This window comes from Haliaeetus albicilla, chromosome 3, assembly GCF_947461875.1.
Source record: "Haliaeetus albicilla chromosome 3, bHalAlb1.1, whole genome shotgun sequence".
Taxonomy (NCBI): Eukaryota; Metazoa; Chordata; class Aves; order Accipitriformes; family Accipitridae; genus Haliaeetus; species Haliaeetus albicilla.
The window spans coordinates 6550926-6576383 of NC_091485.1; the positions used below are offsets into that span (position 1 = coordinate 6550926).

The 25458-nt window shown below is 41.5% G+C and overlaps 1 protein-coding gene across 1 annotated transcript in view; it reads right to left on the reverse strand.

Annotated features, from left to right (window-relative positions):
* Positions 1 to 17019, reverse strand: part of LPCAT1 (lysophosphatidylcholine acyltransferase 1) — a 64132-nt gene extending 47113 nt beyond the window's left edge. The window contains exons 1-3 of the mRNA XM_069778758.1: positions 16730 to 17019; positions 9849 to 9991; positions 8105 to 8319 (exon numbers count right to left, since the gene is read on the reverse strand). Of these exons, the coding sequence (XP_069634859.1) occupies positions 8105 to 8319; positions 9849 to 9991; positions 16730 to 16846 (475 nt within the window). The 5' untranslated portion in view covers positions 16847 to 17019. The remainder of the gene's footprint in view (positions 1 to 8104; positions 8320 to 9848; positions 9992 to 16729) is intronic.
* Between the last annotated feature and the right edge of the window lie 8439 nt (positions 17020 to 25458).

Consider the following 25458-nt stretch of genomic DNA (forward strand, 5'->3'; position numbering starts at 1 on the left):
CAAAAGCAAGCTACTGCAATGTTACCAACCTCCAAAATAACACACTGCAAGTTGTCCCACAAATGGATGACACCACAAACAGCAACACACTCATGTGCAAAGAAAAAACAATTATGGTATGCTGAAAAAGAAGAGACAACTGAAAGCTTGCTTTCCTATGGATTTGCCCTGCCTGTTGAATTACATGACACAAAACAGGCTGCAAGATAAGGTTCATTTCTTTTCTCATGGTTCAGACACTATTCTCATGCAGCCTGCAGAACTTAATTATCTTTGAAACCATCAGCTTGCTTTCAAATATGTGTGAAGCCATCACTATTTCAACCCACCACATCAAGTCTTAGCCTAATAGACAGGATGATCACATTAAGTCTTAATTCCTTAGGGGTCAGACTAAAAAGCTGACAGAATTCTTGTTTTAACATTAAACAGCAATTTAAGATCCTGTAGGACTCCAACTACCAGGCCATTAGTGGCTAATTCCAACAATTTAAGTGAAATTGAAACTCTCCGTCATCAGTAAGAAGCTGAAAGCACATACCAAGGGAAGGCCAGCTCTGTACTTGCCTTTCCTCATATACTCTTTTCATAACCACTTTTAAAAGCAGAGCACAAGGCTACACAGACCTTTACTCCCACCACATATTTCCACATTCAGTAAACAGACAGGCATCTGAAAATTCAAAGGCTGTACCAAGTCAATCTGTGCAAAAAATGGGCAGGAGCAGGGCCAAAGGTCTGTAAAGAGAAGCTGAGAAACATACCAAATAGGTGGACAAGATGAGACTGCGGTCAGAAGTCAAGTCAAAACATAGTGAAGCCTGGAGACGGTACTGTAAGGTAGTATGAGGCAAGGAATAGGCAGGACTATAGCAAAGTCAGGGCAGGAGCAAAAAGCAGGATGCATGAAAATGCTTCAGACAGCTGGCATACTGAACAACTTAAGGAAACAAGCAGAACTGTGCAATATGCTTAATAAACACAACATCTTAACCTTCTCTGCTCATCAATTTAACTGTTCAAGACCAATTGTAACCAGGTAGTGAAAACCACAGCTCAAGTATTCAGAGATGCTAAAAGATGTGCTTGTCCGTCTTCTCTCACTCCATTAAAACCACCCTTAAATTATAAATCCTAGTGGGTGATGGCAGACAATCTCTCGATTCACAAAATTGACCTGGCCAGTATCATTATTCCAGCTTCTTCTCTAGCAGTGTCAGTCCTACTTGATGTAGTCACTCTTATACCCAATTTCAGCTCATTACAAGTAGTCCTGAAGACAGGTGACACATGCTGTGCACCACATTCTTAGGCAGGTGCCTGCGATTTAAACAGTACTGCTAGTAATTCATCAAGACCTCTGCCTTGCAGGGCAGCCAGAATGCCATAGATATGCTAACCAATGGAAAGTTGCTTTAGCACGAAACAGCCTTTTTTAAGAGGGACTGCAAAAATTCAGTATTGCTTTAATTAATTGCAGGGTGGCAGCTCCAGCTGATTTCAGAACCATAACTCCCATGCAATCATTTCAAGCACCAGCTGACGCACAAGCAAAAAAGTTTCTTTCTGGTAAGCTGAACAACACATGCAATCAGTGTCAACGAACTTCTCATGATAACAGGAAAAAAGAAGGTATTTCACCTCTCTATTTCTGGGCAAATGTGGGTGAAGAAACCTTGTTTCAAATCAAGACATGAAGTGCTACTTAACATGGAACAGAAAAAACTATTGTAACAAACTGTTTAAATTATGCTTGACAGTTACAACCATACAGTAGATAAAGCTACACTGACAGCATCACCATTGGTCTACAAGGTGCCAGAGAACACATGGAATGGCAATGTGGCACTAAATACTGTTCTTCTAACGTGTATCCATACACACACTCTTGAGTGGGCAGTTAAATTTTCACCACTGTAGAAACAGCATCAGTGACAGATCTGCTGCTAAAGTAGAGAATGCTGAACCTGAGGCTTTCACTTGGCCTCCCCCCCGAACACCACAAAATCCCATCACATATGTTCCTCTGATACACTGAGAGGACAGCCTATAGAGCCAGTACAACTGGCTCTGTTTGCATTTAACATGGAGGTAGGCTGTGTAATACAGGCAGCCTTAAAAGTGGGATATCTATTTACAGTATTTACACCTTCATTTGTCCTACTATGGGGAAAAAAAACCCCAGATTATTTTTCTAATAGCAGTTGCCCTCTTGTGCATTCTGTATTTAGGGCTTACAAAACCATGAAGGTTAAAGGTTGAAAAGTGCTACCTTGGGCTTAGTTTTTAAGAGTTGCCTTACTGAAATAAACATACTCACAAAGTTCTGAACTCACACCTTTTCTAATAAAGTAATATCTAACATGAAAACTGCTCTTTTCTGGAGAGAAAAGAAGAAAAGCAATCTGGAGGCTCAGAGGTCTTCTTAAGGTTATGGGAAAAAAACCACTAAGGTTCCAGAATAAAATGGCTTCCTGCGTATATGGACACAGAGACCTTACAAATGGAAAAAAACCTCGAACCCCCACACAAATACACAAAGTTGTATCAGTGCACAAAACTGAAGTCAACCAAAATTAGGATCTTTTCCACTTGGAGTTATATTGTTCTTACAGAAATAGTGTTACTGTAGTCACGGTGCTCTACGTGAGATTTGTAAAGTTACTGGTAGTATCTTATTAGAACAACAATCATACACAGAAATACATACTTTTAAAACCCAAGCCTGAACCAACCACTAAAGCTAAATATGTGTCAAGAACAACTTCTGAGTTTGACAATGTTTAGCAGATGGACCACCTGAAAGAAAGATACCAAGTATTCCTAATATAGATGCAGTGTTAATGGGAAACTTCTCCATATTTCCAAAGAAAAAGGCAGGAAACATGTGGTCTGTAGGACAAGGAGAGGTCAGTAGTGGGAGGTAAATCATCAGTGTTCTCTTTAGCTTTAACAGAAGTAAATTCTGTGGTATTTAGGTTGGTCTTTAAAAATGTGATCTCTTTCCTTTAAGGACTTCTTGAGGGACAAAGACCCTTTTCATATCACAAAGATTGCTGTTTGCTCTCACACCTGCAATACCTGTACGAGGGCATGGCTCTATGTTTTAGCTTTCTGCTGTCAGTTCAAAAAGTATTTTATGAAGGCTGTTGTGTTGGTTTGCAGGCTTCCTATATACTGTAGTTTGTAACTTCCATAAATGATATTAACTAGGATGCTTAAAAAACAGTGATGGTGGTTTAGGCACTCCAGCAGCAGTTTAAATGACAAGTAATTGTTACTGAACTTATGGTGAAAAAAATAAAATAATCCAACGAGTCCAGGATTCCAACCCAAACAATAAAGGCATACCTATAATACACAGATGACAGTGCAATTATTTTAAGTCTCTCCAAGAGAGCTTCTGTAAGGACTGAAATATTGCAGGACCATCTGGATGCCCACAGCCTGAAGGAAACATTGAATTTTGAAACCAAAGTTTTTAAAAGGAGAGGATGAAATGCATAAGCTTGGCAGTAACTCCAGGATGCTCCTCAGAATTAGGGAGCTCATCTGTGTACTCAAGGCAGTCTACAATGCCAACATAGCATAGGATGTTGGCATTCAAGCTGCTGACCTTAACAGTGTTTAAGCTGCTGATTTACAGCATATAAAGAAATTTGTGACGCTGTCACCTTACAGCAGGTTTTTCCAAAAGGGGTTTAAGGACTGTTTTGATGAATCTCAAAAGTATTTAAATGCAAGATCCTCACTGAAGAACTATGGGTCTACCACGGTTCTCTTTCTTGTGTGCTCTGGAAGGTATGGGGCAGGGGGGAGCAGGAAGCAATTGGGGTGGAGGACTGGAGGATTAGGTTGCATAACAGAGCTGATGAGTCAGTAATTTGGTATCTTTTAAATTCCAAGATGAAAACATACCCAGCTACCACAGCATAAATATATCCCGCTGAATGAATTACTTGTCTTTTAGTTATGATGCTCAAGAAAGGCCTATAAAGCACTGTCAAAAGATGAGCTCGAACCAAAAAATAGTAAGTTTACTAGATGTGGAAAAGAAGTCCACAACAGAATTGATAAGTTTTTACAGCACGGTATGATTCTCATTCTATAGCTCTTCTGTATTTTGCCAAGTACAAATGACCTCCTTCCCCTTTATAAACTTAAGCTAACATATCCCCCCCATTTGTATCACAGGTACCAACTTCCTTTCTTTTTTAGAGGGTGAGCTTACAGATGTCGAGAAGTTGCTTAAAGTTTAAATTAGCTTATCACCTTAAACTTAGTTTTTAAAAGTTCACACCACAGAAGATGTTTGAATCAGTTGTCCAACAAAATCCTCACCAAATCATACTTACTGACAAATCCCTTTTCCTTTTTATTGAAGTATTTCTGCCATAGCACTGACCACTTCAGCAATGAAAAATAACTTAACCAGGTTGCTTTACCAGTGAAAAATAAGGCAGTGAAGTGTAACTATCCAGAATTTATGCAAAGAGCTTGTCCTGACTTGAAGTAGGGTCCAGTAGACAAAACAGGAAAGTTTAAGGACCTGTGCTGATGAATGAATTGTTCAGCCAATGTAAGGTGCAACAGATTCCTAGATGTCATCTTCCCTGGGCTGCACACTTTAAAGTGGTCCAGCGAACTTCACATCTGCAACTTAACCAAAACTCTGAAAGCTACTGTGCAGAAATATATGTCCTTCCTCAGCATCATGGTGATGTGCTCTGTCTGTTCTAGCATTCTCTACTTACCAGATACTGATTTTTTTTTTTTTTTAATGATCCTTGAAGGCTTGTTTATATTGGGCAAGCAGTTCCTCCCCCGAGTTTGTTAATCTAGTGTGTGTGCCAAGTGGGTAATTTTTTTCACTACTGGCCACTAACTGAAGAGGTCATAACTCTTCTGTCAGAGCAAAAGAGCATTTATTAATTTGGTTTTTCTTTCCTTTGTTTTCTTAAAAAAAGGGAAGTTGCCTGAAAGAGTCACAAGACTTGAGTCTGCTTCTGAAATTGGACTGTGTCGTCCAGGAGAGCTGCCTTCAAGTCAGAAAGCAATGAAACACTCATATACATACACACACACACACGTGGAATACTTCCAAACCCTTAAAGAACAGGCTTTTAATCATCTAGACTTAGAAGTGGATCAAAAGCTTAATATTCCATGACTGGCAAACTAAGGGTACAATAATACAGGCAGCTGCTCCAGAAACCTATTAAATACTTTTGGAACCAATCTTGGTAACCAGTTAGCAGTCAGATCTTTTTGTGCTTGCTAAAGCACCTGATCCCTCTGGTACACAACATCAAAAAGCCAGCTATTTATAACATATTTGGATACTCTGGATGAAGATCTATTCTTCACCCAAAGTCCTTATCTTTAGAAATTATCTTGGAATTTCCTCTGCTGTTTCATTTTTTACATGCTGAAGTCTGCTCACAGAGTTACATGAATGTACTTTATTCAAAACTTCCCAGAGATCCTGAATGACTATTAACAAGACTCAGTTAAGAGATAGCAAGGTTAGGATTATCAACGGCTGGCTCCAAAACTTCACTGGAGATTGTACAGGTTTGCAAGATTTACAAAACTGAAGAACATAAAAATTAAATATAAATTCTAGACTAATAGACTGTCTAGAGTGTTGACAATTCAACACGCAATCCAAGAAAAACATGACCACCTTTTCACAGATAGCATAAGAGAAATACCAGTGGTCCAATAACATGAAGTACGTTTTTGTGCGTGTATGTAGAGGAGTGTAAATAAAATTGGAATTAAAATACTAGGTCAAAGGAGGAGACAACAGTCACTACCTGCTTCACAGGTAGTGTGCTTCACAGCACATCTGCTTCACAGAAAACCTCTTTCAAGCAGTAAAAGGAAAAAAAAAAAAATCACAACTTCACTCCACTGGAAAGTTTTCACTACGTTTTAAGCCCAACTAATCATTACAGTGATTACTTACCCTCTGTTAAGGTCCATTTACTTTAATAACACAAACTGCTGTAATTAATGTTGCTCATACATAATTATTCCTCTATAAACAAGAAAGGTTTTTGAACTCTGAATCCCAGTTACAAACTTTGCCATGCCTCATTTCCATGGCATTTTTCTGAACATTTCACAAGGGACTACGTCATTTTTGTGGCTGCATGACATAAAGCGGATACAGGTACACAGGACAAAATACTCATTTACTTGACTGCACTGTACATTCCAGTAATATTACATCAAATCACTATATGTAGTTTTCTGGGTTTTCCGTTTTTCTGTAACTGGTTTTGCTCACACATGAACAAAATCAAGTGAATGATTTTTTAAATTTATCGTACTAAGTCTAGACTTTCATTTGAATCCTTTAAAAGTTACCTTAAAATTAAATTAGGTATATAGGAAATAGTTTGAGCTACTTGATATGCATTATTTGTGGCACATTCAGTGTTACTATAACCTCCATATCCCTACAGACTCTCCTCAGGCTTTCCCACTAGTCCCCACTGAATCTATTATGTGGGATAGTTAAACAGCTATTAGGGCATTCTGTCAAATGCCATTCTGCTGTTTCATCACATTTCAGTAACACAACATGGCTTGGAGTTACCTCATCTAGTTTGGGTCCTCCAAACAGTCCAGCTGCAAGTAAAGGAGAGCTCCACATGGACTACTTTATTTTGCTGAGCTAGTAATTATTAAACAGTCAATTAAGTCAGCTCAGAAAGAAGATAAATCTGCCCCTGCTTCTATGGCTGGCCTGCTCCTAGAGCCCAAGTTGGCCTGGATACACCTATACTGTACAGGAGTGTCAACATACTGTATCACAACAGCATTTTCTTTCAGTACTGGATAAGAGAGTTCAATTTCTTTTGCTTGTTTGTATACATTTGGTTTTAAAAACACATGCCTATATCCTTTTCTTCAAAGCATCTATTCATTTTTACAGAGATTTTTCACTGCCACAAACTTTTATTAGAATCTGTTAGTCAGGTATTCAATGAAACTGAGATAACAGCTACAGTTCTGGCCTGAGCTTTACCTGATACGGAGACACCTTTATACCAAGAGATTCCCTACATGACGGTTCCACATATAATCACTCACCATTTGTGGGAGTGTCTCAGCTTCTGGTTTTGAATAGGTTCTACTTAAAACCACATTGTGTAATGAAATTTCAGGAGGATGCCATCACCAACAGCCTGATTCCACTTAGTTGTGAAGGAAGTCAAAGCTTTTGTTTAGACTTTTAAATTAAAGAGTCCCTACCCAAGGCCAAAGTAAAACCTTTTGTCCTTTTTATACTACCCTTAAAATCTACACAATGAGACACAGGAAGATTCTTTGAACTTCGCTCATCCGTAGACACAACATGGTGGGTTTCTCCAAAATGCTTCCACACAGACTTTGGTTAGAAGTCTACAAGCCTAAAAGCTTACACATTTTTTTGGCACAACTGCACCAAAAAAACCCCACAGGTGTCTCAAGCCTTTGTGAGAATCTGCACTGATAATTCCAAAGATAGTATTCAAACACTACTGACTTGCACATCTGCATTTCTTATGACTAAATCTGAGTACACAACAATCTGCTCTTGCTTATCTCTCACACCCTGCCTGAAACAAACTTACTGATGCATGAAGGATTAGCAGCACTCCCTCAAGGCAGGGTACCATTCAGAGCAGACAACATTCCTAAAACACATTTCTGGGATGGCACCCCAACTCGCATCAAGAAAGAAGTTTTGGTGGACTTTCTCTAGAGCCTCACACGTTGCTTCTATAGCCCCATCCTAACTTGCTTTTCTATTTGTTGGGTCTTAAAATGTTGCAATTTCACTGCAAATTTAACCATGAGCTCTGTAGGATTGTTTTGACTTTGTATAATGATTCAACTTTGGAGAAAGGGAACAAAAAAAACCATCATCCATCCCCGCTCCCCTCAAAATTTTTTCTATTGGCATTCAAAGTAGACCATTAAAAAAAAATCCCACCATATATTATAGCAAAATTTTCTTTGTGTTTCAGGCCTTCTCATACACAACCAGTGAACTTCCTAAGTAAGCATTGTTAATTGTTCTTGAAAAATTAAGTATCTACCAACTTACTTCCCCAAACAGGAATATCTTTGCTTTCTGCTTTCATCACAATGGAGGCGAAGGTCATAGTTACTGGAATGGCATCAAAGTAGGAAGAATGGGGAGCCACAGTTAATATTGCTGCTTCTGTCGGCAATGCCCGTCTGCCTTTTACATTTATCCAGTGGAATCCACCAGCAAGCCACATCATTCTCATGATTGCTTTCAGCAAAATATCCACTATCCTGCAAAGAGTTGAGAAAACAGTTATGCTGCCATCAAATACCTTAAAATAGTGAAAAGAAAAACAATACACAAAAACTTGCTAAGCATGACGAAAGTATAGATAGCATATGCTACTTAAACAGAGCAGGAACATTGCATAGACCCTTTGTTTTCTCTTTCTCAGCAGATTTAAGACCACTTTCAAGGTAAGATGCCATTCAATTTCATTTCATGCCTGAAGATGAATGCTTCTTAATCACAGTAAGATTGGCATTTATTTTAGCACTAAATTAATTTTGATTCAGACTATGACTGTTGAGTTTCTCCTATACAATGTCTAATAATGTTTTCTAGTAACACCAAAAAAGCTCTAAAACTGAGTCCTGAAAAATGCTATTAGGATATTGCTAGAATGCAACAACCCTGATTCTTGGGTTTGAGTTTACCTAAACAAAGCAGTGTAGAAATGTAGGGCAGAGATTCTCAAACACAGGAATGCCTGTACAACACATCTGGGAGCTTCAGAAATATTTTACTTTCTTCCCTTTTCCCCATCTCCTCCTAAAGTGTCTTGTGGTTGGTTTTGGGTTTTTTTTTGTAGGGTTTTGTTTGCTTGTTTTTTAAACTGACAGTCATGAACAGAGAAACTTTTACTTTGAACCAACAGAGTGTAAAAACCAAACAACACAAATTGTTATACTCACAGGGATTGGAGGCTGGAGAGCAGGCTGACACTGAAAACTGGATGAAATGGGGGAGGGACAATCTAAAAAGCTTCAAAATAACTGTATGCAAGATTGAAGGCAGTCCATTATTCCTTTAGTTATTATACTGATATCATTCCAAATGAAATGTAAAGTGACACGCCTCTGTGGTTCTCAACCTCCTTCCCTCCTGTGATGCAAAATACAGTCAGCTTCCCTCATGCTAGTGCCAGCTCCTAATTTTAAAGTTCTCTACAGAATAGGTGATACACTCCTCATTTCTTGCTCCTCAAATGGCAGTTTTCATGGATGGGCAAACACTGTTTTACATTCTACCTTAATTAGCATTCCAATATCAAAGCAAGCACAGACTTATTAATAAGCACCAAAGCAGGGGGCAAGCCCTCAGAGAATCAACAGAAGTTTTGTCGATTCATCACAGGCTAGCAAACAATGGGGTGAAGCAGTTTAAAAGAACAATCTAGAATACAAAATCTGGGCACATTCTGTACTGTCAATCTTCATAACAAGAAGTTGACACTATGGGAATAATTGAAATTGACGGATGCCACAGTGAAGCTTCACACTACATCCTCAATAAAGAGAAGAGGCCAGAAATGATCAGTTTTTCTCCTTGTAATTCTTGGGTCACCTGGTAAATCAAATAGCTGAGGTATTTTTAGTTTCCCATCTGAGGAAAGTGTTTAAGTAATAATTTTTATATTTTTCTTTTGAAGAGAAAAGCAGGTCTGTGGGACAGATATCAGTTATTTCCAATCTTCTCTATTTCAAACTGCTGAACTAAATAATGATTCTCTCAGTATTTCACCACAGCAGTGACTCACTTTCGCCACCAGGAGAGGGGCTTTTCAAGCTCTTGCTCATCAGATCCCATTGAAGCAATGAATGCAAAAGGCCAGGCCAACAACATCATAAAAGCAGCAAAAAAGAGTCGGATAGGAAACAGAGTCAAGGTCATGAAGGCAATCTGCAAAATCCAAAACAAATGCATTATTCTAACACAATCTTGGACTGAAAAAGCCACTGATTCCTAGAAACTGATCTGAAGTCTTAATTTAAAAATATCTAATGTTAAAAACAGCAGAATACACTTCAATTCTAAACAAATAATTGTGGTGTACGCGTAACAATTTTGTACTCACCCACCTTAATTATAGCTGAAACGCAGCACACTCTTTAACCCTAATGCAGTCTTAGCTTTCCATACTTCTTCAGACCCTGTTTGTCAGTGAATACATCCGCATGCTCTTTTCCCTTTCTGCAGCCTCACATTAAGTAAATATTTAGTATGGGTGTGTTGTAAATCTTACTGCACTACAGAGAAGTCAGTCCATCACAGCAGCTCCCAGTCAGTGATGTGCACTTCTTCAGCAGGGTGCATTCACATGGCAACACAGGACCCAACCTAGAAAGATCTTCCAGGACTGGGCAGGCACCAGTTCCTCTGCTGTATGTTCTTGGAACCAGAAGCTGTGGGGAACCACAGGTACAACACTGCAGAGACCTCTGGACAAATACCCAGACATGCATACGAGTTTAAGTTCCAGGTCTGCGATAACAAGTGCAACCCCCTGGAAAGCAGAGGTTTTCAAGAAGTTATCCTCCCCTGGGAAGCCATGGTGAACCTAGCTGCCTCTGCACCTCCTTCCAGTGCTCTAGTTCTTGGAGAGCCCATTCCCAGCCAGTCAGCCCTCTGCCTTCAACTTTGGCAAAAACCACGTCATGTTGGAACTCCTCCCACGGTCTTTTGAAGAATTCTCCCCAAAGTAGGGCCTTTCCTGAGCTGTTTGGAGTTGTTCCTAACTGTCCTCCAGAAAACACAACAGCTATGTGTGCAATGATCCACTTGCTCCAGGAAACAGTTCCAAGAGCCAAGAGTCCCCATCTTTCTCACTCAAAGGACAGGAAGAAAGAAAAAAAAGCTCTTAACGTGGAGGAGGATACAGCTTCAGATGACTGGCTAAGGGAGAGAAAGGGAACTGAAAACTGTGTGAAGCTGACTGGGGTAGCACTAAAGCTCCTCAAGCTGTACAATGGAGGCTAGCAGAAGATGAAGACAACACTACGAAATAGAAGGGCCATGTAAAGAAAGAGAATTCAAAAGGAAATATGCTACATATTCATCGGTGCACCAGGTGAGGTAAAAAAGCACTTTTCAGCATCACAATGGCTGGGCAAGGATGAGTAATGAGGCATAAGATGCTGTCTCATGTTGTGCTTAATCTGACGCATCTCCAGGCTGCTGTGGAAAGCATTATTCGTATTCTTCTTCTCTTCCCTGATGCAGATCTAGTCATCACACAGCTCAGTTTTCCATTGATCAGTTCCTGCTTCCTCTCACTTCCCAAAACGGCTCAATAACCAACTCACCCTGTAGCTGTACAAATCTGTAGGTCTAGGGTAGAGGCAGGGAACACATAGCAGAAGAAAAGACCAAGTCACCAGTTTCAAGCCCTAAGCTACCAGCCCACTGCAATGTCAAGATTTTATAGTGATGGTTCAGACTGGCACCATCATCTCATAACAACCATGGTCTCACTCCCCAAGACAGGATTCCAGTCCCTAGGTAGACTGCCTCAGTCTGCAGAATCAAAAGAAAAAGGATCTTTTTTCTTAGATAGGCTAGTTTCCCAGATGAACCAGTACAACTTCCTAAACTGCAAGCGTCAGATGAGCACTGAAGTCATACTAACTCATGCAACTCTGCATCCATAGACAAGACCACCATGTCTGGCAGCAAATAGGGGAGCATTCATTTGCAAACTGGAAAAGAGAGAGCAGCTGCCTTCTAAGCTCCTAAAATGAGAAGAACCAACTGTCAAGAAAAAAGGGAAACAGAATGCAGGTGAGGACACGGTCCTCTGGGATTCACACACTCTCCCACTCCTCAAAGTCTCCTCCCTACACCAGGGCAAAGCTGAATGGCAGGTGACTGCTGGTCAGTTGTTCAATCCTTTGTATCTCTGTAGCAATCCTTTGTCTCAAGACCACTTTAGAGCCACATCACAGAACGGAAGCAGTAGTTGCATCCATAAGCTTGTGTAAGAGGGCATAAATGTGTAGAAAAGGCTTCCTGGTTTTCTGTGTCCAGAGACAGCAGTCGTGGAAATGGCCAGCAAGAAGCAGTTCCAAGTACACAGGTATATGGGGTCTGGCTGTGACAGCAGCCTCTTTTTTAGCAGGTGGTAGTGCAGTACCTGTCCACACAAGAAATTTGGTAGGAGAGAGAAGTATGTTTGGCCCATGAAGAAGGTTAGGAATCAACAGACACTAACATTTGAAAAGTAGTTCAGTCTACATCTACATTCAGACACCTTTCTGGGTAAGAAAGCTTCTATCCTGTAAAACTTAAGTACAGTAACAGTGTCAGACAGAAAAAGGGAGAAGATCCCATCCTCACTGGCCTCTGTCAGAGATCAGAATGCAGGAGACATACGCTCCTGCTCTGACCTTGTACAGACATCTAATTTTGGTGATCATATTTCTACATATTTAGGACATTCACACAGACATGCTTTCTATTAAAATTACAAACTCTATCTGGTAATAAGTCACACGTAAACACCTGTGTTTTGAGATACATTTAGAAAACCCTAAAGGTCCATTTGGGGCTGCACCTTGGGAGGTTCAGCTCACAACCGATTTTCTCAAGAGGGGTTTGACTACAGCTCATTTAACTTTTGCTGGTCTACAGGATCCTACTTAGTTTTTCAGAAGTTGCAGTGTATGCTGTGAAAGACCCATGAATAGCAGGAAGGGAGAGAATGGTCTTACAGCTTGTAACAGAAGGCTGCCCTGGGAAAATGTACTCCACTTCTGTCACAAGGGCTTCAAACTGATGTAAGGCAAGTCACTTAAACTGAATAGGTATCATACATTCTCCTTGTTTAGAGACTCTGCATTCAGATTTGAGTATGAACTTACAATGAAGGTATATAATATGAACTTAAGTCCTTTTTAAGTTCTCAAAAACATCAGGTCCTACATAGGTAAGCACTGAGCGAGAGAATCACAGAGTACCCTTGTTTCTCCTTCTGTATGTCTCCATTTCCTGTCTTCAAAGTCAGTATCATACCTCTCATGCACACAGAAGCTGAAAAAAATGCATCTCTGATATTAGCGGTACAGTGAGAAACATCAGTAAAAACCAGTTTATTCACAACAAAATTTCCATGACTTATTACAAATTGATGGTCACATATTGGACAAAGAAAATACAATAATTAACTGCACATTTAACATGGTAGAGGTTTTGATTTTTCTTTTACACATATCAGATAGAGACTACATCTTGCCCCACACTTTCACTTCTTCACTATTATCATCCCTATAGCCTCAATTCACCAAAGATGGCACTGAAGGAGCTAGGAATTCATCCCTCATCAATTCTTTTACTACCCACTTTCCCACTCTGCAAGTTCCCCGATTGACACAATCATGGAGATAAATACAGGAGTAGAAATTTTCATGTGCAACTAAGACAATCTAACAGATCATTGCTGCTCAAGAGAGTGGTCTTGTTCACTCTCCCCTCAATCCTCCCCTTGAGTCAGCTCTAGCACTTATCTGAACTTGCAATGAGCCAATACAGCTCATTAGAGTGAAGAAAAGCAATCCCAGCAAAAGAAAACAATCACAATACAGAAAAACACAATAATATGCTGCTTTAATGAGCCAAATCAGCTCACCAAGGCACCAAAGGAACACCAGCGTTGGTGCAATAAAAGGGCCAGAAACACTGGAAGCAAGGAAAACGTCATCGTTTTGTGTTTTGAAGTGGCAGGGAAACAATGCTACGAACACTTTGTGACAGCTCCAGTAATGCTTCTGCCTGTTCTGCAGAGGTAACGAGAATCAAGAGCTTTGACTTATGTGATGGGTGCCCAGAAGGTGTTCGAATGAACAAAATTAACGGTTAATGAAATCGTGTCTGTCTTTCTTCTAGAAAGGATCTCTTTATTGTAGTACTGAAATAAAACAGGTGGCTTCAAGAATGACCGATGCTGTCACCCTCAGATCAGAGTAAAATAACCATCATTTCTACAGGAAGCATGAGACTCAGTTCTTAAATAGCCTTACTGCTTTTACACTCACATTATCTCCCAGTTTTAATAAAGCCAGTAAAAGATGATGTGAACAGTTCCTCAGCACTCAAATGGATTATTTTTTTTTGCTGTTGTTCTTCCTCTTTGTGGTTGTTTTGTCCTCTTACTTTCTACCTTTTTTTCACTCCCACAGTCTCAGTCTGAAATGTTCTAAAATGCATTTACTTTGAGTTGTATTAATGAGCAAAAAAGCTAATCTAACCTCTTGCAGGGCGCAGGATGAGGGAGGGATGAGGTAGCAGTGAAGATAATGGAGCTATCTGGCAGACCATCAGCAACAGAAAACAGACTGTCAGACAAAGCAGTCTTGTCTCCCAGTCCCCTGTGCTCACCAACTTCTTCACATACCTCTAGCCCCCACACGTTCCTAACCTTTCTCGACAGGCTTTGCAATCCCAGAACTCACCTCTGTTAGATTCACAGGGCAGATAGAAAAACCAGTGACACAGTATGCGCCTACAGCTGAACAGGAAGTGAGTTCAGCTGTAATACTTCATACCGAACCCGGAGCAACAGGCCAGGAAAGTATGGAAGAGAACGCAGACTGCTGTAATTCACTGTAAAGCAGCCTCCCCATCGAAGAAGTCTCCCTCTCTGGGAGAGCAGCATTTCTCGTAAGTGGAACAGTTCCACAGCTCTTCTTTAACAGCCTCTAGGAGCATAACTTTTAATCAGTGAAGAGGTTAGGAGAGCACGATCAAGGCAAAGAAGAAAATCTATCATGGTTCCGTATATCAGCTTGTGTGCTTTTTCCTCACATAAAACTGCAAAAATAAGACTGCAAGAAAGGCTGGGTTAAAGAAGTCTGTGCCGCTGTACATCAATAAAAAACTGCTCACTTAAAAAGCAAGACCAAGTCACACTCCTTGGCGAGGCTACTCCTTTGGTCTGCACACTGTAAAAACTACGGAGCTTTAAACACATCTTACAGTTTTCATTGAAAATAACAAATCCTTGAAATCCAGCGGCAAAGCTCACATCTCATATAGATGTACAGGACAGCCCACACAGAAGGCAGGTATGTTCTATAACCAGTCACTTTGCTGGTGAAGCAGCTAAAGGTCTGTTAGGACTAACAACAGATCAGCAATGCTAGTAGCTCCGATGAGACTCAATACTGCAAAAAATGCAGAACTGGTACTCTGCCCTCCCAACAGTATTTTTAAAATTACTTATAAATGACCAAGTTTAAAGCAACATTAGAGAGATAAATTGACACTGCAAGTTAAAATATTGTTATTATTATAATTAGATACAATCCTAGTCCATATGAACACATGCTGTCTTTGCTTCCCTCTGCTCCCTGGAAGACTTCTGCCTCATTGATTACATAGAAAACATGACTTAAGGAACAAAGTAAGGTTACATGGAAAAGAAATCATTACAACTATGCGATTTATTGAGGAAGCTCTAGGTATAAACTGAATGAGGCAAATGACACCAACCTCTTCACCCATTCAAACAACAATCTATCAGTAACCAGTGAATACGTACTGGGAAACTTGATTAAAAAAGTAAAAACCTTTTCCACTGGAGTCTCCTATAAATTCCTTGGCTGCCAGATACTTAACATAAGGCATGTTCTGTTGTTTTGTAAGTCAGGCCATACATGTCTTGTGTTAAGTATCTGGACAGCAACAGGGCAATGCGACAATGAACTTTGCTCAGAACATAAATTAAAGTTGGATCTAAAGCACCTTGATCAGAGAGGTTCAATATTAGCAGATCTTAATTTCCATGTTGATAGGTACTGTAGGCTGTTAGGCCCCCAAAACAACAGTTTTAAGGCACTGAAGTATTACAGTGATGAAAGTAATAGAAATGGCCAGCCCCTTATTAGGTGAGCCTTTGATGGTATTTCTTCATCCAGCAACTGACCCAGATCTTACCGAAAGGCTAAGGCAAGGGCCATGCCCTCTGAATATCCAACCACCTACTGCTCACTGTGCAAGATGAGCGAGGCAGTGGCACGGAGGAAAAACAAAACAAAACAAACCCAACAAAAACACACAAACCGATGAACAAAAAGCCATGCAACTGCAAATTCGCATTTTAATACCGGTTCCTGTCATCTCACGCTACCTGTACAATGCGTAAATTATGCCGCAGGGATTATTTATATTTACCCAGGGGCCAAACCTGAGAGGCAGGGGATGCCTCGGCCCTGGCATACCTTAACTCGACGCTGGAAAAGAGTGCCTCCACGGGACTGCTCCCCTACCCCCCCCAATTAAAAAAAAAAAAACCCAAACCCACAAAACAACACAGAACCGTATTTAAAAAACACCCCAAAACAATAGGTTTGGGTTTTTGGTTTTTTTTTTTTAAAGAAAGCGGCGGTGAAGAACTTAAGGAACACGCCCAGCCAGCGGCGGGCGCCTCAGCGGCCGTTGGCCCCGCGAGCCCCCGCGCCTCCCTCACGGCCGCCCCCCCCCAAACCCCCACCGGTTTTTCCCCGGTCCCGCCGCCCCCGGCGGCTCACAAAGCCCGGTCGGCAGGCTACCTCCGCCCGCCGCAGGACGCGGCCCGCCAGCCGGTACGCCGCGGAAGGAAGCAGCGACGGCGGCGGCGGGGGTGGGCCGGGCCCCGGTCTCCCCTACCTTGGCTTTCTCCAAGGGGCTGAGGCGCAGCTGGTGCACGAAGGGACTCCGCGGCGGCGGCCCGCGCTCCCGGCTGCCGGCCACGCAGCATCCCCGGCCGCGGCTGCTGAACTTCATGGCGGGGCAACGACTACCGAGCGGCCCAGCAACCAGAGAGAGGAGGGCGCGGACGCTGCGTTAGCGACCGCTACTGTCGTCGTCCCGTCCCCGCCCCCGGTCCCCGCTCCGAGTAACGGCGGCGGGCGAGAGCACCGGCGGCCAGCTTGCCCTCGCCACTGAGAGACGCCGGCCCCCGCCCTCCTCAGGGGCCCGCGCATGCGCCCTGCGCGCCGGCTACAGCGGCTCTACGGCTTGGGCGCCGGTTTCCGCGTCGGTTCAGAGGGGGAGAGAGAGAAGGAGGCGGGGGGGGGGGGGAGCGCGCGCGCACTCGCGCGCCCACCCACCCTCATCACCGTTCCCCTCAGGGCATGCTGGGAGAGCGGTCCCGCCTCGCTGCCTCACGGCGGGCTCGGGGTGTGTGGGGAGGGTGAAGGGGGGGGGGTTCTCCGCGGCCGCGCTGAGGCCGTGTTACCCGTAGGAGGAGGGAGAGGGGCGGCTGAAAGGAGCATCGGGGGTTGAGGGGGGGGAGTGACGGGGACCGGCCGCCGTCCAGCTCAGGTGCGCCCCGGGGTCGGGGGTTGGCACCCCCGGTCGGGGCCGCGGAGAGGAGGTGCTGCTGGGCGTGGGACAGCTGAGGGGAATTTTTTATATTTTTTAAAAATTGAGGAATTAAAAGGGATAAGGGGCATCTCTCTGAGGCGGAGGTGGTTCTTCGCTGCTATTAGCAGTAACGAGATGGGCGATCGGTAATAACGTCGCCGCCGTACCGGGAAGAAGCGAGGTGTTTGCCAGCTCCGTGGGGAATCGAATCTTCCGAGCAAACCTAGACGTTCTTTAATGAAGAGTCTAGCTAATTTGCACCCTGGGATCTTGACAGGGTTGGCTAAGGAAGTATCTAAGCCTGGGGTTTAATGAATCTTTAAATATAAAAGCAGTTCTTCAGAAATAAAAAAGCACTCGTGTTCTGCCCGTTTTCAAAAGATTAAGCAGAATGACCTGGACAATTCTTGACTGTTCCACATCAACCACGGGCAAAACAGTAGAAAAGATAACGCAAATGGTTTGATAAAGAAATATGTAAGATACTCTTAATCATCACAGGTCTTGTAAAACGATTCCGATAACCTTATGCAGTGAGATTTAAAGGTAAATTGATAACAGTAACTGCAAAAACATCATGACGTTACAGTTCCTAATCATTAGGCTTAGAACTGCAAAACGGTCTCTGAGTCCTATGGTTAAACCATATATACTTCTAATGGCTAATGCTATTAAATGGTTAATGTGTTAAACGGATAAATTGGTTTTGACTTTTGAAAGATCAGAAAAATTTTTAGAGGTTAGTCTTCACGATACTGGGGTTTGCAAGGTTCTGCAGGCTCAGTGTCTTTCAAGATTTTTGCCAAAGATCCAAACTAAACTCGCTGTTAATAAAATCTGTACATGTGCTAAATGGTAACTTGGTAAACTACTGTGAGAGCAACTGCAATGTCATCTGGACTGCTTAGTAAAATTAACACTTTCAAAAAGGCTTTTATAGCCAACTGTGTATATATTTTCCAAGAATATAAGCCATGCTTCTGGAAGGAGAGCTTGTGTCTTGGAAAAGACGGTCTAAAAGCAATTTCAAACAAACTGTTACAGATAAGGTCCCAGTGCAGTGTGTCCAGCATGACTGTTGTATGTACTACCAGGATCAGTAGCGTACAGGAGATCAATTACTATGTCTATTAATGAGACTGGTACTAGAACAAGGCGTGTAGCTCTGATGTTAAAGATCAGGTGGTGCAGAAAAGACCTGCCAAAATATTACAGTGCTGGAGGAAATCTCTTACAACAATACATTTTAAAAGCTACAATAATTTAGTTTGTCAAAATGATCTGCAAGAGTTGGCTTTACTGCAGTGTTCAAAAACCTCCACAAGGAAGAAGTACTGCCTGCTAAAGCTTTTTAAAATGGTAGAAAAAAAAATAGAAGAATCAGTGGTCAGGCGCTGAGATAACCTAATGCAAATGTAAGAGTTTTAATCATAAACAAGCTCCTCGGTTCGGTTTGGGACTAGTGATAAGACTTACTGGCCCATGGTCAGAGTATGTGATCCAATGATCCCTTTCAACTGTAAACTCTCTAAAGTATTTTAGCTGCATTCCAAACGACTTGGCTGCCCTCTCCTTTCCTCCCTCTCCAGTGACCTCAAGCCAGTGATTAGTTCAAGCATACGGGGCTGATTTCAATAATAAATGAGAGATTTCTTGAAGAATGAAGCTGAGACTCCCTCTAACAGGGCCTGCACACTGTGTGGCCAGGGGGGAGTTCATGGCTGCTCCCCACGGGGATCTGCCCGGCTTGCCAGCCGCTAGAAGCTGTCCTGTCAGGTCAGCGGGCGGCAAGTGGTGGCCACTGGCTACCCAGCACGCAGCCGGTCGGAGGACTCTGGCATGCACTCCTTCCCCATCCGGTAGGCGTAGGACACGAGATGCGATGAGGGTATTGGAACAAGTTCAGCTGTGAGATGCAAACAGGCTTCTTTAGTTCTGCTAGTTGTGTTTTATTAGTTTTCTAAAGCCAGCTTCCAAAAATGATCTAATATTATTATTAGTTGCATCAGAGGTTTTGGTATTTGTAGCATCTTCCACAATTGTAAAATCTAGTGGAGTATTAGACACTTGCCTGTTCCTTTAGCTCTTAAACCTTCGCTATTAGAGCACCTGTTCTGTATTACTGAGTGCACAAGCAGTATTCTAACTTTTTATTACTGCTTTCATGGGTTTAGTCTATTATTTTCTAATTACCACATCTGTACCACCTGAAAGACTTTCCAGGAGACTTTGTAGTTTTATAGAACTCATTTGTTGGGTAAGAATATTGTTCCATGAGTTGTAGTTTGATGGCCATCTTCTAGGTTGTTTTGGAGCCTATATGAGCATACATGAACTATTAGGAGGTTGAGGTGATTCTCTTTTTTTTTCTTTAAAATTCTGCTGTGATCAGTATAACTTAAGACAGATAACTTAAAATGTACACCCTAGCTTTCTTAAATTCGCAGGAACGTGTTTCCCCATCTTTGTAGTCCCTTTAATGTGTAGTCGTAAAAAGATGGATCTAAGCCCTTTTTCTTGTGAAAGAAAATTTGCCCACTGAGGGAGCTGAGCATGAGCCCTGGAACAGGGACGATCCCGTGGCAGGGGTTCAATGGCAAAGGCAGGCTGGGAGTCTGCAAGCAAACCAGTTTGGCGTGTGATAAAAGAGAGGGGTGAAGGGACCATCCCACATGGCAGGGCAGAGTGAGCCACACTTACAGGATGCTACTGCTTTTTGTGCAGTGAACTGTAAAGTTTGTTTGGATCCTTTCACAGACACATGATGAAACGTGCTCCTGGAATGTTTTTGTACGACCCTGGGAAGGTGGGGGTAAGACTCTGCAAGCGTGCATAAAAGAAGGGCAGTATTTTATACTTACAATATATAGCATAATACAATTATTTAAAAACAAGTATCATTTTTCTTTTTGTGAATTAATTTGGAGATTGAATAAAGTAAGTCTATGGTACTGGGGTTTGGTTGCTACTTTTTTGTGCAAATCACAAAAGAACTGTAACTATGATGTTGCTGTCAAGGCTGGCATATGCTACATAGCTCATCTAATAAGGACTTAAAAGGACACAAGAAGAGGTGACGAATTTATTGCTGGATTTATGGAATCTACCTTGCTTCACAAGAGGAAAAGATGTGTGATACATTATATTTGATGTAAGTGTATTATGATACAGTTGGAAAAGGAAGTGTTGAAGCTCACTATCATGAGAATAAATTGCAGTAAGCTCTCAAATAATCTCCTCAGGGAAACTGTGGAACCTGAAACCATTAAAATGAGACTGCACAAACATTTAAGTCCCATTCTACCCTGGTGCGCAATAGCTCTAATTGGTCCTTTCTGTCATACTTTCGTATGATTTATAGGGAGCTGTACAAATAAGAGGACTTGCGTATAAAAAGCATACAAATATTAATTATGAAATATTCTTCTGTGAGCCTTGAAGTAGGAAAAGGAGTATTTAATATTTAACAGCTAAACTGAAGTAGTTTTCTCTAAAGTAAATCAAATAAAAGTTTATGAAAAGCAAATATATTGACCACAGCACTGAACTTTATTTAAAAAAGTAAAATAAAATTCTTCCCTAGGAAAAGTCCTTGCTTTGATTTTTATGATGGTTCTTGACCTCGCTGGCCATTTGCTAGAATCAGCTGATACCTATTCAAGCACAATTCAGATACACCTCCACCCTTAAAACAACTTTTCTACAGTTGATTTCACATGTTCTGTAAGGTTTTTTTTTCTGGTGTTTTTTCTTTTTTTCTTTCTTGTTTTTTTCCTCATGACTCCCATTGCGAATCTATTGAGTGTTTAAACCAGGGAACAGTTTAAGAATATTTGAAAAAAAAAAAAAAAGTATTCTGTGAAGAGAAAAATCAAATAAATTTATGTTGAATAACTAGCAGTAGTACAGATTTTGCAATGAAAATGTGCTCAGGTTTCTCTTCTGATTTGTGGGAAAATGCAGAATCCATCTGAGTTTCTTGAATCGGGAAAGGAGTGGCTGGAGTTAGTGGCAGGTTTGTGGGAAGAACAGCACTTTCTTGGTTTGATGGTGCTGTAGTATCTTGGATGTGTCAGCCTAAAGAAATAAGAGGCCCTTGTGGCAAAAAAAAACCCCCACAAAACAAAACAAGATGAGACCTCCCTCATTCAGGAATTATTAGGAAAAATAATTCAGGGTTTTCAAGAAATAATTTTTCACTTAATACGTAGTTTTCACCTCAGGATTCCCAGTGTTGTAATTCACACGTGACCTTGGCTTCAGCAATTGCAAACAAACTCATCGGCTCCCATCTGACGATGGCCTCAGTACTGCAGTAGAAGACACATGTGCTAGGTGTCACGGAGTCCTTGCCAGGGGCTGAGCAGTCCACACTTGTTACACAAACCCTTCCCCTGCACACCACTGGAAATACTTAGCGTTATGAGGGTGAGTGAACTTAAGGAGCGTTGCTTGCTGATTCCATCCTTCCCCAGTTGATGAAAAGAAATTTTGGGCAGCTGGAGCCTTGCTCAACTCTTTCAAAGGCTGATCCAAGACTGTGGAACAAATTGCTCTGGGATCTGAGATCTGCCTCATACTTGATCACTTGCTCAAGAGTATCCCAATTCGTCTTGTGTATTTTATTTCTCCCTTACTGTTCTTAGACTGAAACCCAGAAGAAAGAGGCCATAGTGGTTCTGGTAATATCTCACTGACCTTTAAATGTATTGGTTCTTAGAGATGGTTCAGATCTAGACTAAACTCGTCTCAGTTCTTACTTGAAAAACCACATCCTTGTAAATGGCCACGCAGACAAGGTGCATAAAGGTGAAAATAGACCACAGATAAAGGGGACTAGATGCAAATTAAAGTAGCAAAAGTTTTCTGTGTGTTAATATGCTTGTAGCCCTCAGTATCTGTGTTCATTTCTTTTTCATCTTCATACACCTTCTTCCTCTTCTTTCTCTGAATGTCTTAGCTGAAAACACTTTATGTTTCTAGTCCCAACAGGAAAGAGCAATCCTAAGGAGATGAAATGGTCTCTCCCTGACATAAGATAATCTTGGAAGGTAAGGAATGAAATCCTTGAGTTCCTTTCTGTGACTTTTCAGGTACATCTGTGGTTTGCCAGTAGAATATGCAAATTCTACAGATGTACTTACTCTCAAAAGACACAATTTTTTTCTGCCCGTATTTAAAGCCCGTGCTCAGGTATACAGCAGCTAAAGCTCCATATGACTGTCATGGTAATTTCTGCAAGTTGGAATACTAACTACTGAGCCGAGATTTTCCATCTTCCAGATCTCACTCTATAAGGTAGATAAGAACATCTTAAGCTTTCTGCAGACTCCACACTTGTATCTTTGTGCAAATATTGCAATATCTTATGAAAATACCTTCTGAATTCCAATACATCTGAACATTCAGTTTGCACATGTTCTCTTCCGCCCGCTATGTATGATTTCTCGTTTCTAAGTTACTGTATGTATTTACAGAGGTTTTGTATTAGGCAACCTTTATTTAAAGAGCACTAAATGAACATTATTCAGAAGATGAGTAAAGCAGTATCCAAAAGATTTATTTTAGGAAGCTTTGCATTATTCAAATAACAAAAGAATCATGGAGAATGTTGATAAGGTAGATTGAATTTATATAAATTAATTCACCAGAAGCAGCCTTCATCAAATTAATACCATGATCCAATCACATGCAACACCACTTTCCAATCACATGAAATGCTTAATTTAATTTTTCTGAAGTAGCAAAGTCCACTATTTAATATGTTTTAAATATTTATTTACTATAAGCTAGTAACACTGGTTAAATATGCAAAACATAACATACAAACATTTTATGCTTTTGGAAGTGCAGATAGGGTGAGCTGCCAAAATATCCCTGGGCAAGAATGTCCAGATTCAATCTGTTGCCTTGGGAGGCAGAATACAGGGAGGCAAAATCACAGTCTGTGGTGAAAAAGAGACCATATGGGACTCACAGTGATGCCAGTGGCTTTATGCCCAGCTCATGCCCCTGCCCATGCCAGCTCCCCGGCAGCTGCAGCCCTCAAATGAGACAGGGCAAGGCAGAAATGGGTAGCCATCTATTTCTTACCTGTATACCCCTCCCCACTCTGCTGGGGGAAGAGGGAGATTAAATGTGTGTGTGTGTGTGTTGGTGGGGAGAGCAGGGGTACACTGACTGCTCTCCAAATACAGTTTGGATGCACAGGTCTTCCCTGGGCTCAGTAAAATCCAGGGATCATGTGAAAATACAAAATATGGCTGTGCAACAGTAAGTGGTTTATTCCGATTGCATTTGGCTTCCACAAATAAGAACGACAAAGGGCTGCACCTGTATATCTGCCAGTCAGGATAACCCAGAGGCAGGACAGGATGCAGGGAGAGCAGACGGTGTAGCCAGTAGAACCCAGTAAGACGATAAAGAACTGCCAAATACAGATACGTTTCTTCAGGATGCGTCATCGACTGCGTCATCCAGTCGAATAACCCATCTAAATCTAAGCATATTAAGTTCTCCAGTGAGTTTATTAATGTGGGCTAACACCATCTGTTTGTGGACGCAGGGCATTTTATCTCTCATTAACATGATACAGCAGTTAAATTTAGATAGGCTCTTGTATGAGCTGAGTATCACTTAACTGTTCATGCTATGAATGAATTCTAGGTGCTGGAGAATGGAGTGGTTAGTTAGTATGACTGATTGTACCTAACTTTTCTACAGCTTTTCTTAAATTCAAGATCATCTTGCCAATAGAAAGACAATTCTTTGAATGCAACATTTTGTGTTAGTAACATTTCAATGGAAATATTTTACAACAGTGAGCCATGATGACAAACAATAAGGATGGCGAAACTGAATGCATTAATCTAATGTGGAAGTTTAAAGCCCTGTCAGGTAGTAATAATCACTTGAAATGATTCAGTTATAAATTGCATAGCCCTGTTCTATATTAATCTTATACTCAGATTTTAACACTTTTTCATTGGCTCTTGCCAAAAGGTAATTGATTTTTTTTTTATGTCAGTTGTGCAAGGTGGAAAAAGATGATACTAGGTATCCAATTATTAGTTAGGAGGAGCTCCCTGCTAGTGACTCTTGCTCCATGCATAGTGTGCTATTGCTGGCTGGATCAGGTTGTTTTCCCAAAGCTTTGACAAGGATGGATGGACCTTAGAAAATCTACTCAGTGGCAGAGAAGAATAGTCAGTCATACTGGTGGTCCACTGAACAGCCCCTCTTAAACAAAATGTCTCACGTGAGGTTTAAGCTCATCTGTGTGACTTCACGCGACTCCACCCACAGCCACCAGTAATCACAGGTCAGCCAGCAGAGGATTTGCTAAGGACGCAGGGGAGATTATTGTCCCTGCGCGTTGCTAGCAATACAGAGCTACTCACGTGCTGTACCTGGGAAGCAGCGGTAGTTGCATGCCTGCGTGGTGGTTGTAGCCCCTCAGTGGAGCAACCCTGTCTGTATCCTTTAATTCATGTGCTGCTGTAGTTCTCTGGCTCATATCATAGTAAGCCAGAGAGAAGGGAAACACCATTCAGAGGTGATGAATTTATTAAGCGGGCAAGGGGATCATCAGCTCAGAATTAGCTGATCCTCCCAACACAATGTTCAGGCTCCCACTCATGTCATAAGCATGAAATTACATGGCTCTCCTGTTTAGATTGAGCATGTGTCTGCCCCGGCAGTCCTTTGCTTTTGGCATGAGTGAGATTGCTACCAGAGTATCACATCCTCCCTTCATAAATGACACTAGCCTTTAAGTGAGGTTTCAGCGAGAACACAAAAGAATATTCCACAGGCTGGAAAAAAAACAGCTGGTGAGAAATGTGGAGTCTGATGTACTCTGTAGGATTCATAATTACATGCACTTAAGGAGATTGCTAGTGGTAGATGACTCTAACCCTGCAGACAACAATATCATAACAAGATTCAATGATTGCAAGTAAAAGCTAAAAGCATCCAGATTCAAATTAAATTGGAGAAGAGGAGATTCGGGGAAGGGCTAGTGAAAAGAA